At 45.5% G+C, this 19,561-nt stretch overlaps 1 protein-coding gene across 1 annotated transcript in view; it reads left to right on the top strand.

The window, feature by feature from the left end:
- Positions 1-872, top strand: part of LOC145361188 (transcription factor 7-like 2) — a 38,518-nt gene extending 37,646 nt beyond the window's left edge. Inside the window, exon 12 of the mRNA XM_080216822.1 lies at positions 136-872. Within this exon, the coding sequence (XP_080072948.1) occupies positions 136-530 (395 nt within the window). The 3' untranslated portion in view covers positions 531-872. The remainder of the gene's footprint in view (positions 1-135) is intronic.
- The last annotated feature ends 18,689 nt before the right edge of the window (positions 873-19,561 follow it).

Here is a 19,561-nt window from a genome sequence, read left to right as displayed (position 1 = left end):
AGCGGGATGTCTGAATGCAGAGTGGGTATAATGTGAAATGTATGATGGTGCAAGAGATGGAATTGTGTATGGTGTATTTCGCTGTGACTTGCTCAGTTTCTTGTCTTGTTCTGATGATTGTTCCTTCTCTTTTAGACCTGACTCTGCCAGTGTCCCGGCGAAGGCTGAAGTGTGTCCAGTATCTGCGGGCAGATGAGAGCAGTGCTGCGCCCATCTCTGCTGGCGGGAGTGTGTTGGACTCGCCGCCTTCACCGTCCACCCTGCAGTTGCTGCCGGATCCCCCGGCCTCTGAGCAATCCCAGCCCCTATCGCTTAGCACCAAGCTGAGTGCCCCATCTTCGACCACCCCAGCTACCAGCCTGACTGAGAGTAGCCCTTCACCTGCCAGCGCTCGCCAACTCTCCTACACCGCTATCCCTACTTTCCTCTTGACTCCTCCCTCATCGGTGGAGGCTGCGACACATTCCCAACATGCTATACCTGCCATGCAGACGCAGCCGCTGTCCCTGGTAACCAAGTCCACAGAGTGACATCATGTGTGGCCAACGTTGTAGACCCACATCCTCCCAGAGAGATTTTAAACTATGTTCCTTGCTGGTCAATATTTGACCCAATTCTTATGCTGAAACTTGTAAATATGTCTTTCGGTTGTTGCGGCTGGTGAGAGGGGGTGAGGTCAGGGGAAAGTTCCCATGGCTATGGGACCTCTCTCTCTCTCTCGCTCTCTGTCTGAACCAATTCAGTTCCAGTTCTTGTGGAATTTCTATCTTATCTCGGTAAGGGGATCAGGTTTCAGAGGGCTAAATTCCCAGCTATCACTGGAGCTCTGGGGGATGTTAGCCTCTTATGGAAAGGGGTGTTATTGACCAAGAGTTGGGTGGGTAGGAAGTAGGGAAGATGGGGTGGGGTGGGGAGGGAAGGTGGAAGGTATTAGTCTGGGTTGGTGCAGAGGGAGATACGTGGTGGATGACAGGTTGTTGACCGGGGTTTAAATAAAGGCCTGGGGCTCCTGAAGACAAGCCAGTCAGGATTTTGGAGAGATGGAGGAACCTTGAACTGGTTCCACCTGAGCCTTATTGGAGAGCAGGTGTTTGGTGGCATAGGCGATGGATTCATGAACAAGTGAGACAATCATGGTACAACTGAAACTGACACTCGCCACCTCCCTGCCAGGAGCAGTTCCCAGCTGGGTAAGTCATGCCAGTCTTGGTGCTTGATGGGAAGGGGAGACTAGAAGAAACGTATGAATCTTTTTTCTGTTGAATGATGAATGTGGGTTGTAGATTTCACTCCATGAATCATTCCAGGTGGACTGCCAGAAATTTTAACTTGGAAGATGGGTAGCTTCTCTGCCAAAGCTGGTATTGCAACTCCTTGATTTAAAAAAAGGTAGGATTTTTAATGCAGAGTTTTTGGGTGAAACAGAACCTTGTTGATAGCTGGATAAGAGAGTTAAGCCATCCTACATAGTGCTGGGAAGAGCAGACCACTTCTGCTGTTGATCTGGGATGGCCAAGGCCCCTTGTGCTGCGACTGTGTGTCAGATGAAAGAAATGTCCCTCTGGAGGGATGCTGTTAAATATGCGATGCTCCTGTATCTGACAGAATAATTAGAGTCAATGAGCCATAGAGGTTTACAACATGGAAATGGGCCCTTCGGCCCAACTTGTCCGTGCTGCCCTTATTTTTATCCCAAATTGCCTGCATTTGGTCCATATCCCTCTATACTCATCGTACCCATGTAACGATGTAAATAGTTTTTAAAAGATAAAATTGTACCTGCCTCTATTACAACTTGTTCCAGAACTCAGCACTCTTTGTGAAAAAATTGTCCCTCTGGACACTTTGGTGTCTCTGCCCTCTCACCTTTTAAACCGATGCCCTGTAGTTTTAGACTCCCTTACCTTTGGGAAAAGATACTGATTATCTACCATGCCTATGCCTTTCATTATTTTATAGACCTCTATAAGGTCACCCCTCAGCCTCCTGCGCTCCAGAGAGTAAAGTGCCAGTCTATTGAGCCTCTCCTTATAATTCAATCCATCAAGTTCCGGTAGCATCTTAGTAAATCCATTTTGCACTCTTTCTAGTTTAATAATATCTTTTCTATCACAGGGTGACCAGAATTGCACATAGTATTCCAAGTGTGGCCTTACCAATGTCTTGTACAACTTCAACAAGACGTCCCAAGTTCTGTATTCAATGTTCTGACCGATGAAACCAAGCGTACTGAATGCCTTCTTCACCACTGTTCACCTGTGACTTCACTTTCAAGGAGCTATAAACACGTACCCCCAGATCTCTTTGCTCTATAACTCTCCCTAATGCTCGACCATTAACTTCGTAAGTCCTGCCCTGGTTCAGTCCACCAAAATGCATTACCTCGGATTTACCTAAGTTGAACTCCATCTGCTATTCGTCTGCCCACTGGCCCAATTGATCAAGATCCCATTGCAATTGGAGATAGCCACCTTCACTGTCCACCAAGCCATCAATTTTGGTGTCATCTGCAAACTTACTAACCATGCCCCCGATGTTCTCATCCAAATCATTAATATAAATGACAAATTACAGGGCATCAGATTCCGGTGCAAGTCGTTGCTGAGGAGAGACAGGAGCCTCATTTGCCGATTTGGCAAAGACTGGTCAACCCAAACGGAAGACATGTTCCTCTCTCAACGTAAGCATAGTTTTTGATAGTTCAGAAAGACATTGGGGAATGGGTCCAAACAGACCCAAACCTTGGGGAATATACTCAAACAGACCCCAGCCTGCTCCATTCAGCTGTTTATTGGCTATATCCACACCTCCACTTTCCGTCTGTAAAATCTCTCCTTTCATTTTTAATTTGCCTTGTTTTAAAAAATGTAAAAAAATTTCTGCATAAACATTGTACATTAAAAATTCTTTGTATTTAGGGGTTTTTACAGATTTACAGTCAGCGTCTTGCTTCCAATATGTTCTTTTGTGTTTGAGATGTGTAAATAAACTGAAGCAACACATGTAAATTTTTTTGGGGGGAGGGGGGGTAAGGTGGGAGAAAATGAAGAACCTTTGAATAAAATTGAGTTTCCTTTTGCTCTCCAAGTCTCAGAGTGAGTTAGTAGGCTGCCCTGGCATCTACAGGACCAAAACAAATCAGTGGCTTTGGAGCAAAAATATAATGAAATCCTGAGGCAAAGACACACTGGAGGTAACTTTTGGACATGTTGATGCGTGTGCGTGTGTGCTTGTGTGTGTGAAGGTGAATATAGTATTAGACTATATCGGAACTAAGGAGACACTGTGCCGCACGCATCCTCTCTGCTTTTGCTCTCTCTTTGCTCTCTTTCTCCCCTCTCTCCCCCGTTCCTTCTGCTCTTTTATCTGTTCTCCTCCTTAAGCATTCTCACCCTCTCCCCTTTACATTCTGTCATCCTCTTCTCCTCCTTACACTCTCATCCTCCCTCTGGCGCGCTGTATGTCCATTTTTTCCTTTCCTCCCCTCCCCCCACCACTCCCACACCCCCCTCCCCCACTCTCTCAATCTCCAGTCACTCACTCACTTGGACACCATTGGACCCCACTTCCAGTGCCTCATTCTGGGCCACACTTCCTGGCTCCTCTTCATGTAGGCTCCCACCTCCAGCTACCTGGGTTCCGAGTGTACGCCAACTGGTATTCGCTGAAACATACAAACTTGGAGTAGGCCATTCAGCCCATCGAGCCTGCTCCGCCATTCAATATGATCAATCTCATATGTTCTCCCTATCTCCGCCTGCTCCTTGATGCTATTACAATCTTAAAAAAAATCTATCTCTTGAACATGTTCTGTGACTAGGCCTCCACAGCCATTTGTAATAGAGAATTCCACAGGTTTACTCTCTGGGGTTGGCACTGTGGTTAGCACTGCTGCCTCACAGCGCCAGAGACTTGAGTTTGACTCCTGGCTTGGGTCACTGTCTGTGTAGAGTTCGCAAGTTCTCCCTGTGTCTGCGTGGATTTCCTCTGGGGGCTCTGGTTTCCTCTCACTACCTGAAAGACATGCTGGCTCTGTGCATTGGCCATGCTAAATTCTGTGTGTACCTGAACAGGTGCCAGAATGTGGTGTCTAGAGGATTCACAGAAACTTCATTGCAGTGTTAACGTAAGCCTACTTGTGACAGTAATAAACAAAGTTTCAAGTTTTGACTGAAGAAGTTTTCCTCGTCACAGTCCTAAATGGTCTACCCCATACCATGAGACTGTGCTTCCTGGTTCCAGGCTTCCCCTGTATCTAGTCTGATCCAGCCTTTAGAATTTTATGCGTTTCAATCAGATTTTCTCTCATTCTTCTAAACTCAAGTCAATACAGGCGCAATTGAACCAATCTCTTCTCATTGGATAGTCCTGCCAACCATAATACCAGCCAAGTGAACCTCCACTGTGCTCCCTCGATAGTAAGTATATTCTTTCTTACGTAGGGAGACCAAGCTGCATGCAGTACTCCAGGTGTGGTCTTTCCACAGCCTGGTATAACTGCAGGAAGACATCTTTACTTCTGAACTTCAATCCTTATGGCAATAAAGGCCAACATACCATTTGCCTTTCAAATTGCTTGCTGCATTACCTTCTCCAGTGACTAGTGGACAAGGATACCCGGATCCCTTTGAACATCTGCAATTGGCAATATATTACAATATAAAATAATACTCTTCCTTTCTGTTTTTCATATGGAAGTGTGTAACTTCACATACAGCCACATTGTACTCCACCTACCATGAATTTTCCCACTCAGTAAGCTTATCTTAACCACTTTGAAGCCTGCTTGCGTCCTCCTCACAATTCCAGTTTTTTGCCTCAGCGCAAGCACTGATCCCTGTAATATCCCACTAGAGAGCACCTGCCACTTGGAGAAAGTCGAAATAAATGGGTCTTTCTGTTCCCCTATCAAACAATTGCCCATCCGTGCCAATACATTACCCCCTTTCCTTTAATTTTGCCCACTAACCTGTTATGAGGGACCTTATCAAAAGCCTTCTGAAAGTCCCAGTACATCACATCCACTGGTTCTCCCTTATCCTATTAGCTACACCTGCACTTGGAATACAGTGGTTTGATTCTGGTTGTCAGGCTACCAGAAGGATGTGGAGGCTTTGGAGAGGGTACAAAAAAGATTTACCAGGATGTTGCCTGATATGGAGGGCATTAGCTATGAAGAAACTTGGTTTCTTCTCACTGGAACGACAGAGGGGCAACCTGATAGAAATCTACAAGATTATGAGGGGCGTGGACGAAGTGGATTGTCAGAAGCCTTTTCCCAGGATGGAAGAGCCAATTAAAAAACAACAGTAGATTTGCTAAGTCTGATTTGCCTTTCATAACACAATGCTGGCTTTAAAAAGAAAGAAAATTGCAGCATAGGAACAGGCCGTTCGGCCCTCTAAGCCCACACTGACCACGCTGCCCAACTTAACTAAAACCCCTACCCTTCTGGGGTCCAAATCCCCCTATTCCCATCCTATTAATTTATTTGTTAAGACGCCCCTTAAAAGTCACTATCGTATCTGCTTCCACTACCTCCGCCGGCAGCGAGTTCCAGGCACTCACCACCCTCTGTGTATAAAAACTTGCCACATGCGTCTCATTTATACCTTGTCCCTCGCACCTTAAACCTATGCCCCCTAGTAATTGGCTCTTCCACGTGGGAAAAGACTTCTGACTATCCACTCTCATCATCATGTAGACTTCTGTCAGGTCGCCCCTCTGTCACTCCAGTGACAACAAACCAAGCTTCTCCAACCTCTCCTCATAGCTAGTGCCCTCTATACCAGGTAACATCCTGGTAAATCTTTTCTGTACCCTCTCCAAAACCTCCATATCGTTCTGGTAGTGTGGTGACCAGAATCGGACACTATATTCGTGTGGCCTAACTAAAGTTCTATAAAGCTGCAACGTGACTTGCCAATTTTTAAACTCAGTGCCCCAGCTGATGAAGGCAAGCACGCCGTATGCCTTCTTGACTACCGTCTCCATCTGCGTTGCAACTTTCAGTGACCTGTGTACTTGTACATCCAGATCACTCTGTCTATCAATACTCTTAAAGGTTACATAGAACATAGAACACTACAGCACAAACAGGCCCTTCGGCCCACAAGTTGCGCCGACCACATCACCTACCAACCTACAGACCTATCTATAACCCTCAATCTCATTAAACCCCATATACTCATCCAGAAGTCTTTTAAAAGACCCCAGCGAGTTCGCCTCCACCACCACTGATGGCAGCCGATTCCATTCACTCACCACCCTCTGAGTGAAAAACTTACCCCTAACATCACTTCTGAACCTCCCTCCCCGCACCTTAAATCTGTGTCCTCTCGTAGCGACCATTTCAAACCGGGGAAATAGCCTCTGAGAGTCCACCCTATCTATTCCTCTCAACATTTTGTAAACTTCTATCAGGTCGCCTCTCAACCTTCTGCCAAGGTTCTGCCATTGTGTTTTCCAAATATTCTGTTATCATGTCTTTTATACCAGATTCTAGCATCTTCCTGACTACTGATGTAAAGCTAACTCGTCTGTAACCTCCACCTCTTTTTCTCTCCTTCCCTTTTTAAATAATGGGGTTACAATTGTTCCCCTCCAATCTGCTGCAGAGTCAATGGAATTTTGGAGGATGACCATCAATGAAGCCACTTCCTTGAATACTCAGGGATGTAGGTTATCAGGACCTGGGTATTTGTCAGCCTTTATCCCCATTAATTTTCCCATCACTGTTTTCTTACTGATACTGGTTTCCTTCAATTGCACTCCTTCATGAGATCCTTGGTCCCCTAATATTTCTGGAAGATTATTTGGACCTGCTTTTGTGAAAAGAGAGAGAAATCTGGAGAAGAGGGTCAACATGAAGATTAGCAAGGTAACCTGAAGGAGGGAGAAATAGGAGCCTCAGCAGCTGAGGTGCCCAGCTTGGGAGAGGTGAAACATTGGGATCAGCAGGTTGGGGAGAGGTAGAATGATCAGTCGGGTGGGATGTAAGTTTGGGGAGTGAAATTGGGAAGAAGCAGAATGGCCAGGAAGGAGGAATGATTGAATTGGGGAAGCTTGGAAATGATGAGCTTCAATTAGCACCAGCATTGATGGCCATGTTTGCCTGGGTTCCTGAATTCCATTCCTCAAGCTCTCCCTCCACCCCTCATTCCTCCTTTCAGGTCATGATAAAAGTTAAGACTTTAACCAAATGTAACGTTATCCATCCAATTAAAAAGTGTTGACTCACAAGCTGGGGAATGGAAATTCAATCCCATCGTAACAGTTTGAGACTTGGAATTCAGTTTTGAAAATTATGTTTCAGTAAGGTGACAGAAAAGCTGTTGAATTGTCATAAAACACAAATGGTTTACTTATGTCTTTTAGGGAAGGAATCCTGGCCCAGTCTGGACCTGTATGTGACAGCAGACTGGTGTTAACATGATTTAGGGTTAGGCTGTTTGCTGCCAATGTTATGCATGTACCATTGTACTGTTTACTCCATGAAATCATTGCATAACCACAATGATCTTTCTTGTCAACATAGCGACAAAATATTTTCTTATAAATGTTTTGGCAAAGTGTGTTTAGGAGAAAATTTGAATCATCATTTCTGACATATCCCTGGAATTATAAAGGCTTGATACATGACTTTGTCTGCAAAAAATTAACAAAGCAGTAGGATGCTTCTCTCATTCAGATATCACATCCTAACCGCAGCTCATAAGAACATAAGAAATAGGAGCAGGAGTAGGCCATCTAGCCCTTCGAGCCTTCCCCGCCATTCAATAAGATCATGGCTGATCTGTCGTGGCTCAGCTCCACATTCCTGCCCTCTCCCCGTAACCCTTAATCCCCTCGCTGATCAAAAACCCATCAACCCGCATCTTAAAAATATTTAGCGGGGCAGCCTCCACCACTTCAACGGGCAGAGAATTCCAGAGATTCACCACCCTTTGAGTGAAGAAGTTCCTCCTCAACTCCGTTCTAAACCGCCCCCCCTTTATCTTGAGGCTGTGCCCCCTAGTCCTACTGTCCTTTCTGAGCGGGAAGAGTCTCTCCACCTCTCTCCTATCCATCCCATTCATCATCTTATACGTCTCAATGAGATCTCCCCTCATTCTTCTAAACTCTAACGAGTACAAGCCTAGTTTATTCAGCCTCTCCTCATAGTTCAACCCCCTCAACTCCGGTATCAGCCTAGTAAACCTCCTCTGCACTCCCTCCAAGGCCAAAATATCCTTGCGTAAGTACGGCGCCCAAAACTGCACACAGTACTCCAGCTGCGGCCTCACCAATGCCCTATACAGCTGCAGCAAGACCTCCCTACTTTAATATTCAATCCCCCTCGCTATGAAGGCCAGCATCCCATTAGCCTTCCTGATCACCTGCTGCACCTGCAGGCTGGGTTTTTGCGACTCATGCACAAGGACCCCGAGGTCCCTCTGCACCGTCGCATGCTGCAGTTTTTCGCCACGTAAGAAATAGTCCTTCCTACCATTATTCCTACCAAAGTGGACCACCTCACACTTGCCAACATTAAATTCCATTTGCCATTTCCTGGCCCATTCGCCCAGCCTATCTAGATCCTTCTGCAGACTCTCCACACCCTCCGTGTAATTTGCTGTTCCACCAATCTTGGTGTCATCAGCAAATTTCGACACCATACACTCGGTTCCCTCCTCCAGATCATCTATATAAATGGTAAATAGCTGAGGCCCCAGCACCGACCCCTGGGGCACTCCACTAGTCACCAACCGCCAATCCGAATAGCACCCATTAACCCCCACTCTCTGCCTCCTATTTGACAACCAATCCTCTATCCACGCTAACACCCTACCCCCAACTCCATGCCTCCTTACCTTCTGCAATAACCTCTTGTGAGGTACCTTGTCAAACGCCTTCTGAAAATCAAGAAAGACCACATCCACCGGCTCTCCTCTATCCACCGCCCTAGACGCATCCTCATAGAACTCCAATAAATTTGTCAGACACGACTTCCCCTTAACGAAACCGTGCTGCTCAGTATCCTTCGAATCCTGATCCAATTTCTCCTCCATTCAAAATTTTACTCTCCAGTTAAGATTACAGACCATAATTAAATAAATGAAAGCCATATACTGGGGCATTTGTTTTTTTGGGCAGTGTGGGACAATGTGCATGCTCACTAGAGCATGTTGGTGGCTTCCTTGCATTGGCAGGAGACATTGTCATTTTTAATACTCTTTGGAGTTGCCGTTTGCCTTTGCCAAACTGCTTTTGTTCTTATAAGCCCAACACCACTTCCTTGTGGCACCATGTAATGGCAATAAATGCTGGCCAGGCTGTTGACAGCCAGATCCTGAGAATATTAATTAATGGAAGAAATAGTACAATTCTCACTACATTGCAAGCCACCAAATGTAATCTTCAGATCGTAAAAACAGAAATAATAAAGGGAAACAATGCAGGGTAACAGTAATTGTCCCTCAAGGGATTGAAATTGGGTGATAGTGACATGTTACAAAGACCAAGTATTTCTGTTGTTGGAGATGAAGTCAGAAAAATAATGGTTGTGAGAGTAGGAAAAGAATTGTGACCACATGTTGCTTCAGTGTTAGTCTGTAAAAGCCTATGATTTGGGAGCTGGAGTGGGAAAAGGCAGTATTTGGGAAAGTGCACAGGAATTTAGTCCAGGTGAGGGCAGCAGAGTGGTGAAGGTGATTGGCAGTTGCAGCTAATATATGTATAGGTGCAGTCACTATGACCAGTGGTGGTTTGTGGAGGAGCTGCTTTGAAGGGACAGTAAAACCCCAAGCACTATTTCAGTCTTTTCCTCCCTACCTCCTCCTCTAACGAAAAGATAAGTCGGCAGGAGGACCACAAGCAAGGAAAAGGTGAGTTGAGATTCTTTTATCCTTTTACCTATATTAGGGCAATATGGCAGCTCGGGCAGTGGTCTGCTCCTCCTGCTAGATGTGGGATATTAGGGAGCAATCCAGTCTCCCTGACAACTGCAAGCAGTGTGTCCAGCTGTAGTTGCTCACAGACTGCATTGTTCAATTGGAGCGGCAGGTGGGTGCAATCGAGACTCCAGGATGGTGTGTTGTCTCCCTGGTGCCAGGGTCAAGGACATCTCTGAGCGATTGCAGGACATTCTTAAGTGGTTGGGGGTGGTGGGGGGGTGGGGAGCGGGGAGCAGGGAGCAGCCAGAGGTCGTTGTACACATTGGTACCAACGACAGGCACTTTTGCATCCTGAACTGTGAACATAGAGAGTTCAGCAGAAGGCTAAAGTGCAGGACGTTGAAGGTAGTAGTTTCAGGACTACTATCACTGCCACGTGCTAGTGAGAGAACGAATAAGAAGATCATGCAGATGAATGCATAGCTTGAGAGCTCGTGTGGGGGGCAGGGATTTAGATTTTTGAATCATTGGGATCTTTTCCAGGGAGGGCCGACCTGATCGAGGAACAGGTTATATCTGAACTGGAGGGGGACTAACATCCTAGGGGGAGCATTTGCTAGACCCGCTCAGCAGGGTTTAAACTAATTTGGCAGGGGGGTGGAATCCAAAGCAGGAGGGAGACAGAAGAGATGTTTGAGGACAGCATCGAAGTTAAAGAGGACACATTAAGTAGTAAAGGCAGTGTCAGTCATCCTAGTAACGGACAGATCAGGCAAAAGCAAGACAGAGAGCAAGGGAAGTCCAGATTAAACTGCATTTATTTCAATGCAAGAGGCCTGACAGGCAAGGCAGATGAACTCAGGGCATGGATGGGTACGTGGGACTGGGATATCATAGCAATTACTGAAACATGGCTAAGGGAGCGGCAGGACTGGTAGCTCAATGTTACAGGGTACAGATGCTATAGTAAAGATAGAAAAAGAAGTAAGAGAGGAGGGGAGGTGGGGTGGTGTTGAATTTCTAGGGAAAGCATCACGGCTGTACTGAGAGGCGATATATCCAAGGGTTCGGTCACTGAGTCTATATGGGTAGAACTGAGAAATAAGAAGGGGGAAAATCACTTTTATAGGGTTGTACTCTAGGCCCCCAAATAGTCAAAAGTGTGTTAACCAGAGTTCAGGGTAAACACATTCCTCTTAGAGTGAAGGGCAAGCCTAGAAGAAGTAGAGAACCCGGAATGACTTGGGATATTGAGGCCCTGGTCAAGAAGAAAGAGGCACATGACATGCATCGGCAGCTGGGATCAAGTGAATCCCTTGAAGAGTAGAGGGGTGTAGGAGTAAAGTTAAGAAAGAAATTGAGAGGGCAAAAAGGGGATAGGAGATTGTTTTGGCAGATAAGGCAAAGGAGAGTCCAAAGAGCTTCTATAAATACATAAAGGGCAAAAGAGTAACAAGGGAGAGTAGGGCCTCTTGAGGATCAACAAGGTCATCTATGTGCAGATCCACAAGAGATGGGTGAGATCATAAATGAATATTTCTCATCAGCAATTACTATTGAGAAAAGCATTGATGTTAGAGAATTTGGCGATATAAACAGTGATGTCTTGAGGAGTGTACATGTTACAGAGAAGGAGATGCTGGAAGTCTTAAAGTGCATCGCAGTAGATAAATCCCCGGGACCTCATGAAGTGTATCCTTGGACATTGTGGGAGGCTAGGGAAGAAATTGCGGGTCCTCTAGCCAAGATATTTGAATCATCGATAGTCACGGGTGAGGTGCCAGAAGATTGGAGAGTGCCAAATGTTGTGCCTTTGTTTAAAAAGGGCTGGGCACGACAGGCCAGTGAGCCTCACATCTATGGTGGGTAAGTTGATGGAAGGTATTTTGCGAGACAGGATCTAGAGGCATTTAAGAACATAAGAAATAGGAGCAGGAGTAGGCCATCCAGCCCTTCGAGCCTGCCCCGCCATTCAATAAGATCATGGCTGATCTGAAGTGGATCAGTTCCACTTTCCCGCTTTCTCCCCATAACCCTTAATTCCCTTGTCTATCAAAAACCTATCAACCCGTGACTTAAAAATATTTAGCGAGGCAGCCTCCACCACTTCAACGGGCAGAGAATTCCAGAGATTCACCACCCTTTGAGTGAAGAAGTTCCTCCTCAACTCTGATCTAAACTCGCCCCCCCCCGCCTTATCTTAAGGCTGTGTCCTCTAATCCTGCTATCCTTTCTAAGCGGGAAGAATCTCTCTACCTCCACCCTATCCATCCCTTTCATTATCTTATACGTCTCTATAAGATCCCCCCCTTATCCTTCGAAACTGTGACGAGTACAGACCCAGTCTATTTAGTCTCTCTTCATAGGCCAACCCCCTCATCTCCGGTATCAGCCTCGTGAACCTCCTCTGCACTCCCTCCAAGGCCAAAATATCCTTGCGCAAGTGCGGTGACCAAAACTGCACACAGTACTCCAGCTGCGACCTCACCATACCCTGTACAGTTGCAGCAAGACCTCTCTACTTTTATATTCTATCCCCTTCGCTATAAAGGCCAGCATTCCATTCGCCTTCTTGATCACCTGCTGCACCTGCAGACTGGGTTTTTGCGACTCGTGCACAAAGACCCCCAGGTCCCTCTGCACTGTAGCATGCTGCAGCTTTTCGCCCTTTAAATAATAAGCCCCCCTCCTATTATTTCTGCCAAAGTGGATAACCTCACACTTGCTAACATTATACTCCATCTGCCAGGTCCACGCCCACTCACTTAGCCAATCCAGATCCCTCTGCAAACTTTCCACACGCTCCACGCAATTTGCTTTTCCACTCATCTTAGTGTCATCAGCAAATTTCGTCACCCCACACTCAGCCCCCTCCTCCAGATCATGTATATAAATGGTAAACAGTTGAGGCACAAGTACCGATCCCTGCGGCACTCCACTAGTCACCAACTGCCAACCAGAATAGCACCCATTGATACCAACTCTCTGCTTCCTATTAGACAACCAATCCTCTATCCACGCTAATACCTTACCCCCAACTCCATGCACCCTAACCTTCTGTAGCAACCTTTGATGAGGCACCTTATCAGATGCCTTTTGGAAATCTAAAAACATCACATCCACCGGTTCCCCTCTGTCTACCGCACTAGTCACATCCTCATAGAAATCCAATAAATTTGTCAAGCACAACTTCCCCTTAACGAATCCATGCTGCGTCTGCTCGATCAAATCATTCTTTTGTTGGTGCCTTGCTATTTCTTCTTTGATGACGGATTTGAGCATTTTTCCAACTACAGACGTTAAACTAACCGGCCTATAATTCCCTGCCTTTAGTTTGCTCCCTGTTTTAAACAGCGGCGTAACATTAGCCATTTTCCAATCTTCCGGCACTTGCCCGGAATCCAGCGAATTTTGGTAAATAATTACTAAGGCATCCGCTATCACCTCTGCCATTTCTTTCAGAACCCTGGGACACGTTCCATCCGGTCCTGGGGACTTGTCCACCCTCAGTCCCGTTAGTCTATCAAGCATTACCTCTCTAGTGACAGTAATCGCATTCAGGCCCTCAACTCCTCCATCCTTCTATCTTTAAGATCTGGCAAACTATTCGTGTCCTCCTCCGTGAAGACCAAGGCAAAAAACTATTTTAAAGCCTCAGCCATTTCCTCATCTCCCACCGCTAAATCCCCCCTCTCACCCTCTAAGGGTCCAACGTTCACCCTAGCCAGCCTCCTCCTCTTTATATACTTATAAAAACTCTTACTACCCTTTTTTTATATTTAGTGCTAATTTAGCTTCATAGTCTATCTTTCCTTTCTTTATCACCTTCTTCGTCATTCTTTGTTGATTTTTAAATTTTTCCCAATCTTCTAATCGCCCACTACTTTTAGCCACTCTGAGCGCATCAGCTTTTAATTTAATACTCTCCTTTATTTCCTTCCATAACCACGGCAGGTTATCCCTTCTCCTACTTTCCTTCTTGACCATCAGAATATATTTCTGCTGAGTACCGAGAAAGATCTCCTTAAAAATCCTCCACTGTTCCTCAGCCGTCCGACCAACTAATCTGCGCCTCCAATCTACATTCGCCAATTCCTCTCTCATCCTATCGTACTCCCCTCTGTTCAAACAGAGGACACAGGTTTGGGACCCTACTTTGTCATCCTCCATCTGCATCAAAAACTCAACCACACAATGATCGCTCGTCCCAAGAGGACCCCTCACAATAAGATCCCTAATTCTACCTGCCTTGTTACACAGTACCAGATCTAAGGTAGCTCGCTCCCTCGTAGGTTCCGTCACATACTGTTCGAGGAAACTATCCCGACAGCCTTCCAACAACTCTTCCTCAAGCCCACCGCATCTGACTTGGGTCAACCAATCAATATGCAGATTAAAATCCCCCATAATTATCGCCGTTCCGTTTATGCACGCATCATTTATTTGCTTGTTTATAGCCCGCCCCACCTCTAAGTTATTATTTGGGGGCCTATAGACCACACCCACCAGCGTCTTCCTCCCCTTACTGTTATCTCCACCCACAACGATTCCACGTTTTGCTCTTTGACACCTATATCTTCCCTTACTACCGCCCTGATGTTATCCTTAATGAACAGAGCTACCCCACCCCCTTTTTCGTCCCTTCTATCCTTCCTAAACACTTGATACCCCTGGACGTTCAGCTCCCGGTCCCTGTCACCTGTGTTTAGAGATACAAGGACTGATTAGGGACAGTCATCATGGCTTCATGAGTGGAAAAGCATGTCTCACAAATTTAATTGAGTTTTTTAAGGGCGAACCAAGGAGGTAGATGAGGGCAGTGCAGTTGATGTTGTCTCCATGGACTTTAGCAAGGCCTTTGACAGGGTATTGCATGGTAGGTTGTTGCATAAGGTTAAATGTTACGGGATCCAGGGTGAGGTATCTAAATGGATACAAACTTGGCTTCTTGACAGAAGCCAGAGGATGATTGAATCATAAAATCATAGAAACTCTATAGTGCAGAAAGGTTGTAGAGGGTTTTTTTCAAACTGGAGGCCTGTGACCAGCGGTGTGCCTCAGGGATCAGTGCTGTGCCCGCGACTATCAGTCATTTATATCAACAATTTGGATGAGAATATAGGGGGCATGGTTAGTAAGTTTGCAGATGACATCAAGATTAGTGGCATAGTGGACAATGAAGAAAGTTGTTTCCGATTGCAGCAGGATCTTGATCAATTGGGCCAGTGGGCTAGCGAATGGCAGATGGAGTTTAATTTAGACAATTGCAAGGTGGTGCATTTTGGTAGATTGAACCAGGGCAGGACTTAATCTGTGAATGGTAGGGTGTTGGGGAGAGTTACAGAACAAAGAGATCTAGGGGGACATGTTCTTGGCTCCTTGAAAGTGGAGCCACAGGTGGACAGAGTAGTGAAGAAGGCATTTGGCATGGTTGGTTTCATTGGTCAGAACATTGAATACAGGAATTGGGATGTCTTGCTGAAGTTGTACAAGACATTGGTAAGGCCACACTTGAAATACTCTGTGCAGCTCTGGTCACACTATTATCGAAAATATATTATTAAACTAGAAAGAGTCCAGAAATGATTTAGTAGGATGCTACTGGGACTTGATGGATTGAGTTAAAAGGAGAGGGTGAATAGACTGGGACTTTTTTCTCTGGTGCGTAGGAGGCTAAGGGGTGACCTTATAGAGGTCTATAAAGTAATGAGGGGCACAGACAAGGTAGATCGTCAATATCTTTTCCCAAAGATAGGGGAGTCTACGACTAGAGGTCATGGGCTTAAGATGAGAGGGGAAAGATACAAGAGTGTCCAGAGGGACAGTTTTTTTCACAGAGAGTGGTGAGCATCTGGAACAAGCTGCCTGAGGTAGTTGTAGAGGTGGATACAATTTTATCTTTTAAAAAGTGTTTAAACAGTTGCATAAGTAAGATGGGTATAGAGGGTTGTGAGCCAAATGTGGGCAATTGGGATTAGGTTAGGGGGTTTTTGAAAAAAAAGGCAGCATAGACAAGTTGGGCTGAAGGGCCTGCTTCCTTTAACTATAGAAAATGTAGCAAATGAGTTGAAGGAGAAGTGGTGGGAATAAAGTGGAGAGAGTACAAAGTAAGTACAAGGTGACAAGTGGGGAAGTAAAGGAAAGAATTCCAACAGTAACTTGTGTTCCTCGCTCTTAAAATGTACGAAGGCAGTTTACAGGATTGTTCCTGAACAAAATTTGACACACAGCCACATAGAGTGTGGTCAAACAGGTAAGATTGAAGGAGTGAGTGGTAGAGGCAGAAACTTATTCCTCGAGTTTACAAGATTATCATTCAATTTGGCTGGTGTGATAAGCCAAATGACCACCTTCCATCTGTTCTTTTCTATGTTTCTGTGTGTGTCTTAAATGAATACAGAGGAAAGTGCAAGAAACTGAGGTTTCTTGGGAAACAAAAGTTTATGCGATGGTTGACTTAAACAGAGGATGAAGCACAAACATCCTTTAGCAGCTTCCCCACCTCCTGAATACTATCTGCCCCTTCAACTATCTTTGTATCATCTGCAAACTTAGCCACAATACCCTCAGTTCCTAGATCATTGATGTACAAAGTGAAAAGTTGTGGTCTCAACGCTGACTGCTGCAGAATTCTACTCGTCACTGGCTGCCATCCTGAAAAGGACTCCTTAATCCTCACTCTCTGCCAGTCAGCCAATCTTCTATCCATGCTAGTCCCTTGCTTGTAACATTATGGGCATTTACTCAGCAGCCTCCTGTGTGGCGCCTTGTCAAAGGCCTTCTGTAAATCCAAGTAGATAAAGTTCACTGGCTCTCCTCTGTCTAGCCTGCTTGTTATACCCTCAAAGATTCGAACAGATTTGTCAGGCATGATGTCCCCTCGATGAAACCATGCTGACTGTGCCCTGTTCGAGCATGTACTTCAAGTATTCCAAAATCTCATCCTTAATAATGCATTCTAAAACCTTACTGAGGTCAGGCTAACCGGCCTGTAATTTTCTGTCTTGCTTCCCTCCCTTCTTATCAGGATGTTAGAATCATGATTTTGCAGTCCTCTAGGACCCTCCCTAACTCCTGTGATCTTTCAGGAATCGCCACGAATGCCTCCACGATCTCTTCACAGTCTCTGGGGTGTAGTCCATCTGGTCCAGGTAATTTATCCATCTTCAGGCCTTTAAGTTTCCCTAGCACCTTCTCCTTCGCGGTGACTACCACACACATCTCTGCCCCCTTGAACTTTTGGCATGTTACTGGTGTCTTCTGCCATGAAGACTGATGCAAAGTACCTATTAAGTTTCTCCACCATTTGTTCCCTATAACTATTTCTCCAGTGGAATTTTCCAATTGTCCGATGTCCACTGTTGCCTTTCTTACCCTTTATGTATCTAGAGAAAAAAACCTGACAATCAATCTTCTTTGATATTACGAGCTAGCTTGCCCTGATATTTCATCTCCCTCTTATTTATTTTTTAGTTGTCCTGTGTTGGTCGTTCAGAGCTTCCCAATCCCCTCGCTTCCCGTTAATCTTTGCCGTGCTTTGGATGCTTTTTCTTTTGCTTTCATGTTGTCCCTGATGATATGGTGGCACAGTGGACTGCACGGCAACAGAAGCCCGGGTTTGATTCCTGGCTTGGGTCACTGTCTATGCAGAGTTTGCACGTTCTCCCAGTGTCTGCATGCGTATCCTCCAAGTGCTTTGGTTTCCTCCCACAGTCCGAAAGACATGCTGGTTAGGTGCATTGGCCATGCTAAATTCTCCCTCAGTGTACCCGAACAGGTGCCAGAGTGTGGCAACCAGTAACTTCATTGCAGTGTTAATGTAAGCCTACCAGTGACACGAATAAATAAACTTTAAATTTCCCTTGCCAGCCATGGAAGCCTCGTCCTCCCCTTAGAATCCCCCTCCTTTCTTGGGATAAAATTCTGCTGTTTCTCCCGAATTACTTCCAGAAACTCCTGCCATTGCTGTTCCACCATCTTTCCTGCTAGATTCCTCTCCCAATCAATTTTGACCAGATCCTCCATCATGCCTCGTAATACCGTTACCACAACACAGAATAGGAGCAGAATTAGGCCACTTGGCCCATTGAGTTTGCTCTGCCATTTAATCATGACTGATATTTTTCTCATCCCCATTTGCCTGTCTTTTCCCATAACCCCTGATCCTTGTAGACATTCCACAAATTCCTTTTCTTGGGATCCAATACCTACCTGATTTTCCCAATCCACTTGCATATTGAAGTCCCCATGATCACTGTGACCTTGTCTTTCTTAGACACCTTTTTTTAACCTCCTGGTGTATCTTGTGCCCCACATCCTGACTACTGCTCAGAGGCCTGTACATAACTTTGATCATGGTCCTCTTACCTTCGTGAGTCCTGAACTCTTCCCTCACAGCTTCTACGTCTACTGACCCGATATCACTTCTTGCCTTTGATTTAATTTCAGTTACTAACAAGGCAACCCCATCCCACCTGTCTGTGTTTTCAATAGGATGTGTAACCTTGGGTATTCAGCTGCCAGCCCTGATCCCCTTGAAGCCACATCTGTGTGATGCCCACAACATTGTACCTGTCAATTTCAATCTGTGCTACAAGCTCATTTACCTTATTTCATATACAGTGTATTCAAATGTAACCCTACTTGTCTTGCACTGATTTGATTTACTATTGTCACATGGATTAGTATACAGTGATAAGTATTGTTTCTTGTGTGCTATACAAAGCAGACTGTACACAGAGAAGGAAGGGATAGAGTGCAGAATGTATTGTTATAGTCATAGCTAGGGTGTAGAGAAAGATCAACTGAATGTGAATTGGATCTATTCAAAAGTCTGATGGCAGCAGGAAAGAAGCTGTTTTTGAGTCAGTCGGTGCGTGACCACAGACATTTGTATCTTTTTCCTGACAGAAGAAGGTGGAAAAGAGAATGTCCGGGATGCACGGGATCCTTAATTATGCTGACTGCTTTTCCGAGGCTGCGAGAAGTGGAGACAGAGTGAATGGGCGAGAGGCTGGTTTGCCTGATGGACTGGGCTTCGCTTGTGACCCTTTGTAGTTTCTTGTGGTCTTGTACAGAGTAGGAGCCATACCAAGCTGTGACACAACTGGAAAGAATGCTTTCTATGTGTGGCGCATCTGTAGTAGGTGTAGTGGACGTGCAAAATTTCCTTTGGCTCCTGAGAAAGTAGAGGCGTTGGTGGGCTTTCTTAATTATAGCATCAGCATTGGGTTGGTGGCGGGAGGGGGGTGTGGGGGTGGGAAGAATAACTAGGCCAGGTTGTTGGTGATCTGAATATCTAAAAACTACTTTATCCTCATTGATGTAGGCAGAGGAGGTCCTCCTTTACATTTGCTAAAGTCAATGACAATCTCCTTTTTATTGACGTTGATGGAGAGATTATTGTTGCTGCACCAGTTCATCAGATTCTCTATCTCTTTCTTGTCTCATCATTGTTTGAGATCTGACCCATAAAGGTGATGTCATCAACAAACTTCAAAATCAAGTCGGAGGGGAATTTGACCATAGAGTCAAAGGTATATAGTAAGGGGCTGAGGATTTTGGCCTGTGGGGCACCAGTGTTGAGGATGATCATGGGGGAGGTGTTGCCTATCCTTACAGATTGTGGTCTGTGGGTTAGGAAGTTCATGATCCAGTTGCAGAGGGCGCAGCCGAGTCCCAAGCCT

The sequence above is a fragment of the Carcharhinus amblyrhynchos genome, chromosome 34 (genome assembly GCF_965287045.1).
Source record: "Carcharhinus amblyrhynchos chromosome 34, sCarAmb.v2.hapA, whole genome shotgun sequence".
Lineage (NCBI taxonomy): Eukaryota > Metazoa > Chordata > Chondrichthyes > Carcharhiniformes > Carcharhinidae > Carcharhinus > Carcharhinus amblyrhynchos.
Note: the sequence above shows the minus strand (reverse complement) of the source record. Positions and strands in the feature narration are given on the sequence as shown.